Source organism: Daktulosphaira vitifoliae, unplaced genomic scaffold (genome assembly GCF_025091365.1).
Source record: "Daktulosphaira vitifoliae isolate Bord-2020 unplaced genomic scaffold, ASM2509136v1 Scaffold_608, whole genome shotgun sequence".
NCBI lineage: Eukaryota > Metazoa > Arthropoda > Insecta > Hemiptera > Phylloxeridae > Daktulosphaira > Daktulosphaira vitifoliae.
Window position 1 is genome coordinate 1 of NW_026100171.1, and position 6,750 is coordinate 6,750.

The 6,750-nt window shown below is 25.3% G+C and overlaps 1 protein-coding gene across 1 annotated transcript; it reads right to left on the minus strand.

The window, feature by feature from the left end:
* Positions 1–3,136: 3,136 nt before the first annotated feature.
* On the minus strand, positions 3,137–6,735 carry LOC126909578 (TATA box-binding protein-associated factor RNA polymerase I subunit B-like; the record flags this gene model as incomplete). The annotated part of the gene is made up of 8 exons (XM_050692014.1): positions 6,633–6,735; positions 5,783–6,087; positions 5,081–5,261; positions 4,898–5,013; positions 4,617–4,835; positions 4,168–4,388; positions 3,865–4,048; positions 3,137–3,324 (listed from the first exon to the last, which is right to left on the minus strand). Coding segments are annotated over exons 1-8 (1,507 nt in total), but the record flags the coding sequence as incomplete, so codon positions are not given.
* Positions 6,736–6,750: the final 15 nt, after the last annotated feature.

Consider the following 6,750-nt stretch of genomic DNA (forward strand, 5'->3'; position numbering starts at 1 on the left):
TAAATGTTAATTAAAAATTTTAATTAAATAGAGATTTATGTTATGTAATATACATTACATATGTAAATCACTTAAATTTACTAAATTTTTTTTAAATTGAAATACACTTTACTATAATGGTTCTAATTGATATGAAATACATAATTTCGACATTGATTTATAAAAATTATTAACAGGGAATATAAGTTCATGCTTTTGCATCTTAGGAAACTATATTAAGTGAGCTACAAATTCATTTCTGAACAATTTTAATAAAAATATGAAGTTTAACAATGAATATTTTGGGTGTTTAGGCATATTTGTCATATAATTGGTTTTTTGAAGCTATTCCTGCATATTATTTCCCATAAATTCAGAATATACTTTTTTCAACAATGGTAAAAAAATACTAAATATATAATTCTTTAAATCATTTTTTTTTCATTCCTAAAACGTCAGCAACATTTTAGTACCTATTTTTGTAATTGTAATTTCTATTCTTTTATAATATTGATTGGGTTTTATGTATTCTAAGCATTTTAATGGAATGTTTATTAAGGTACTAGTAATGTTTATTACTAGTACCTTCAGCTGTTCAAACATGTGTATTTCTATCTATTCATTTGTTAAAAAAATTTTAAGAATCTAAATCTAACTGAAGAAATAAATGGTAATAATTTATTGTATTTTAAATATTATTATTTATTTATCCTACTTATTTCACCAAATATAACTTTCAATGTAAAAAAATTATTTGTTGACAATCATTAATAAAACACTGATAGTAAGAAGTATTATTTAATTTTTAGATTAAGTATTATATTTTTTTTATAATCATAGTTGAGTAGGTACAAAATTTACTCGAATATTTCAGATTTATATTTATAGTCATTTTTTTTATGATTAAAATAAAAAATAGAAAAAAATAGTTTATTGGTTTTTACTTAAATGTTATAGTTTATAATAAAAAATAAATTACATATTTTAAATATATGAATTGTTATTTTAAAATAATCTTAGGTTTTTAGTTATAGGCCTTAGAGGTCTAAGCATCTCCTTAGTTTACAAATTGGCCCCCCCAAAATTTAGAAGTATATGCATTGTTTTACAAAATTTTTTAGAAGGGGAATAATTAAATGATAATGTTTNCCCCCAAAATTTAGAAGTATATGCATTGTTTTACAAAATTTTTTAGAAGGGGAATAATTAAATGAATAGTCTACTGTATTTAGTGCATATTTGCATGCCTTTTTCGTTTGTTTTTTATTGCATGAACTGCAGTTATATATTATCGCTCTACTCCAAATAGAAAAATCTGAAATTCCCGCCAATAGACAAGTATTGTGTTCCACACTTAATTAAGATTTATTTTTGAGACTTAATTTTCAAAAGTTCACACAAAGTAATATTTTTAATATTATTGTGCATAACTATTGTACAATACTACTCAAATGAGGCACTAATGCTACGCTGCGTGCAGAGACCTTTGGACTTAAGATAACATTCAGCAACATGTTATCTTCTCAAATCACCTTCGACGGTTCCGTATTGTCAATTAAAATCGTAAAAAACCAGATAGTTAACAAAAAATAATAATAATAATAACCTAACTAAAGACAATAAATGTCCATTATCGTCCTCATCTATCCACCGAAATCATTATCTACTATCAACATAAAGAAATAAAAGTTATTCATAACTTCAAACCGCTATTTTATTCATTCTACTGAAGGACCTAACGTCAACAATAATATATTTAATGGCCCTAATCAGGAATAACCGGATACCAACAATAATGCATAAAAAAACATACTACTATCACCTATCTTCATTAAAGGTGTTCTTGACTTCATAAACTTGCGAAAAAGTTTTATCTCGATCATTGTCCCAGACACCTTTTCTTGTAAATTAACAACGAATCAACTCAAAATCCATACAGATAACATGGATAATTACAGGAAGCTAATACATTTCCTAAAAGATATTAACACCCAATATCACACCTATTAGTTATAATCCAACAAATCTCTAAAAGTTGTTATTAAAAATGTACACCTATCCACCCCAGTAACAGATATAGTCTAGAATAAATAGGCCACACTATTAAAAATGTTATGAACATCTACTTAGAAAATAGACACTTTTTATCATACGATCTTCCTATTGTTGCAGCACCTTTGTTATATAATCTTTTCATCTTGGATCAGCTCACTACACCATACACCACTACCACTGACGATAAAGCTCTCCTAGCCCTTTGATGCCAATCCTGCAATGGCCACAAATCTTATTCAAAAACATCTCAATCTGTTATCAACTTGATACAAAGAATGGGGATTAAAAATCAATGAGACAAGATCCATCCATTACTCTAAAATGAACAGTCTGCCCATATATTTACTTCAATAACATATCCCTACAAACCACCCAAAATATCAGATACCTGAATCTACACCTAGACTGCCACCTTACTTGGATAATTCATTCCAAAAGTCTCGTTTTAAACAACTCTTCTGTCAATCACGTTTCCTTCTTACATTACAACACTTCAATCTCAAAAATAAACTTTTTATAAACAAATTACTCCTCAAACCAATTTGGATATATGGCATCCAGCTTTAAGGACCCCTCAAATCATCCGACATCAATAAAATACAAAACTTCCAAAACAAATGCCTCCACCAAATAACAAAAGCCCCATTTTAAGTCTTCAATGATACCTCCCATAATCTCTCCATACCAAAATTCCAAAAAACTGCTAAAACATTCAACAAACGTTCACACTATAAAACATTAAACCATCAAAACCCCCTGATCTCTGATCTATCTGTCCACTCTATCCCTGGTGACCCCAGAAGGCACCTAAAGCGTTACAACCTATTGGTTCACTAATCTATGATTACACCGTCATGAAGTATCAACATTGATTGGCCTCTTCTACCAAGCCTACTATCTCTATATATTATTTTATATAGTAGCATAAACATCATTTGTGCTATTGTAATAAAATTTATAACAGATTAAATGGCTAGCGTTGAAATAATCATTCTATATACATGTATGTATTATTATCATTGAAGTTTGATGGTAAATTGGATGTTAAATTATATCCAAAATTTCAAGAAAATATTTATAATAAATTTTACTTAAAACTTACTTTTTTGTACTGGCAATGTTGACTGCATCATATTCCAGTCATTTATAAATAATTGAGTATTTCTAATACTACTACTATATAACTGTTTATGTAGCAGAAAATTATACTTAGAAACTACAGCATTTCTACATTCGATAAACTTGACATAATCATTCCAACAAAATAACCTATCTTCTATTTTATTTGTTCTAAAAACAAAAAAGTACATCTATTTTTCATTCATTAAAATTGCATGCGAGTTTGAGAAATGACATCTGTTATGAGATTATGTAACAGAATAAAAATAATAGCCTTTTAAAATAATAGTTACTAGAATGGCTTTGATAATTGGATAAAACTGGTATTTGGATTGTACAGTTGCAAAAAAGAACACATATACAAATTAATATTTTTTTTTAATTTTGGGTTTTTCTATTTAATTGTTATAAAATTATCAAAAAAAGACAAAATTACAGAAGAATTTCTTTTTGGGCATATTTTTTTTTTCAGTTGGATGACATTGGTTTTTAATGTATGAACTGACAACTTTTCTATGAATTATTATTTTTCAAGTTAATTTTCTTTGAGAAAGAATATAAATCTCTCTTTAATTAATTACAAGTTAGTCAAACTATAAAATTACAAAAATATTACATATTTTTAAGTTATATTAAGTAACAATAGTTATTAATATCTTGCCTAGTTTGATAATTTTACATTTTATATTTTTGATGAAAAAATATATTAACCTGTTAACATTGTCTGCAAATCTAGACGAGAATTCTTCAGAAATACCATCAAGACAAAATAAAAACTTAACAGCGAAAAGTATATAGGACATAACACTAATTTCAGGATCAGGTAAAACTCTTTTGAACTCCATGTTAGGTGGTATTAAAAGCAGTAGTTTACAAACAAATTCAGTGACACCAACTATAAAAATATGATTAAATTATAAATAGATAATATAAGGCTTATCTCAACTAAATTATTAAGCGAAATAGCATTAAGTGATAATTAATTTTATTGAAATATTTATTAATTTATAATACCAGGAAGTTGTAACTCATCACAAAATCGGTCAGCAAGCTTTTTAAAGTCAATTGAAGGTAGTCGTTCAGCTTGTAAATACCGCAATAACATGGCTAATTCCAAATGCAAACTATGCCTTGATGTATTTCGTAACATAGCTGATAATGGAATACTATGGTGTACATTTGGAGGTAAAAAAAGATTAACACGATTTACATGAAGATGTCCTTCATAAATCCATCTAAAAAAGAAAATACTTTTTCAAAACTAATATATTTTAATATTATACACATATTGATAGTCATGTATTTTAAGGGGTATACAATTCAGGATTGTCTATAATTTTCAAAGATACAATATAGTTAAAGGTTAAACTCGACAAAATTAGGTAATACTAATTTTTAGATACATATAAAATAAATCATTGGTTAAATGTCAACAAATAGCACACTTTTATACAAAAAATTACCTAAGTAAATCTGATAAGTAAATATCATCTTTATTAATTAATAATCCTAAACGAATGATAGTAATTAACTTTTTTAAAGTCAAATGGTTTTTTTTATCTTTAAATTTTATGTTCTCCCATGATTTTTGAACGTTTTTTAAGATAGGTTTTTCATCATTAGGAATAGATTCACAATCCATCGAGTTCAATGCTTTTTTCATAGATGAAGACAATTTAACTCTAAAAAATTTAAATTAACATTGACAATACAAAACATTTAAATCTTTGACAATGTAACTTACTTGACTTTACCAGATTTTAAACTTCTTTGTAGCACACTGATATCATCAGACATGATAATCGAATCAGTATTAGAAGTTCTTAGAGAAAGATCTAATTTACCCAATCTACGATTAATCTAAAAGTAATCAATTGAATTAAAAATACTTCATTTACAAAAAAATGTATAAAAATTATATCATTACTCTATACCGCTGTTGACCTTGTGATAACGGAATGGATGAAATGTTAGACTGATTCATTGAATTTGCAGAAACAGATGTTCTTGTTCGAAGTTTTACTCTTTTACCACGTACTTTATATACATGTTTTGGTCCTAATAATCTTTTCTTTAAATTTTTAATCCCATATAAAATTTCACCATCACTTGGATCAACACATTTTTAAAAATAAAACTTAAGTTAAAATAAATGTTAAATAATAAAATCATTTGATTTCAATAAATTTTTTTACAGAAAATAGTATACTTATTAAATTTTTACTAGATGTCTAAATAAATATTTTGTTTAAAATTTAAAAACAGATTATCATTGTAAATTATTTTTTTTTAGTATTATTTAATAAAACTATTATCATTANAAAAAAAAAAAAAAATGAAAAAACTCGATGGGGTGGTAAAATGCATTTGTTCCTTTTTTTGTATTATTTAATAAAACTATTATCATTAACATAATGAAATAATAAAAATACACTTTAAATATTTTTTAAAGCAATATTCATAAAAAACTATTGGAAAAGCTCTAATATTCAGTAAGAATCTTATAAATATTGAGATAAGTATACGTTACAATTTTAATTTATACTAAGCTTATAAATTTCACATGCAATCCAATTTAATCTAAAAGAAAAATGCTTTAACAAATAATTAAATTAATACAGTCACATACGTATCAATTATAGAAGTATTTAATTTAGGAAATTTTTTTGATTTTTTTGATATGAATGCAGCTTCAATTACTTGCAAATATTGAACCCATATTTGCAATATTGTAATTTTCAGTGATGGTTTTGCACCAAGTTCTATTACTTCTTGTGTAAGTCCTAGTAATATTAAATTGAAACATTCCCACGACAGTAGTTTTTTGTTAGTACTCAATTGAGACCCAGTTGTTATTTCATAATCTCTATTTTCACTTTCATCGGGTCCATTTCTATTATTTTCACCATAATTTACTTGCACTTCTCTTACAGTCTGTTAAATTAAAACTTTGTGAATAATTTACAAAAATTATTGTTCAATAATCATAATGACACATATCATTATATTTATCATACTGATAATTTAACTTAAATTTTATGGATTATAATCGAATTTAATACTACAATAAAAATATTTTAGATCTAAATAATAGTCTTATCTCTAATTTATCATTATGAATTTCAAAATTAATTTTTAAAAGACAACTCTTTAATTNTCTTATCTCTAATTTATCATTATGAATTTCAAAATTAATTTTTAAAAGACAACTCTTTAATTTTAGGCGCAAGATATTCATACTAAATAATTACAAGTAGTATTTTGAGTTAAGAATATGGACAGAGATTTTAATGTGATATATTATTGTTGTTTTATTTAAGGAAAAATAATTACGAGAAAAGGTATTTAATTAAACAAAAACAATAAAATTGTAGTCTTCAAATCATTATTAGATGATTCAAATAATTTATAGCAGTTCTATAATTGTAAGTTAATACAGCCTTATAATATTAACTTATACATAATAAAATTTAGCTAACCTGAGACTGAATACCACATTCATTACATACATAAGCACCATCGATTACAGTGAATTCATCACCACCACATATATAACAAACATTATTCTGCATTATGAGTAAATTAATATGTAGTTTA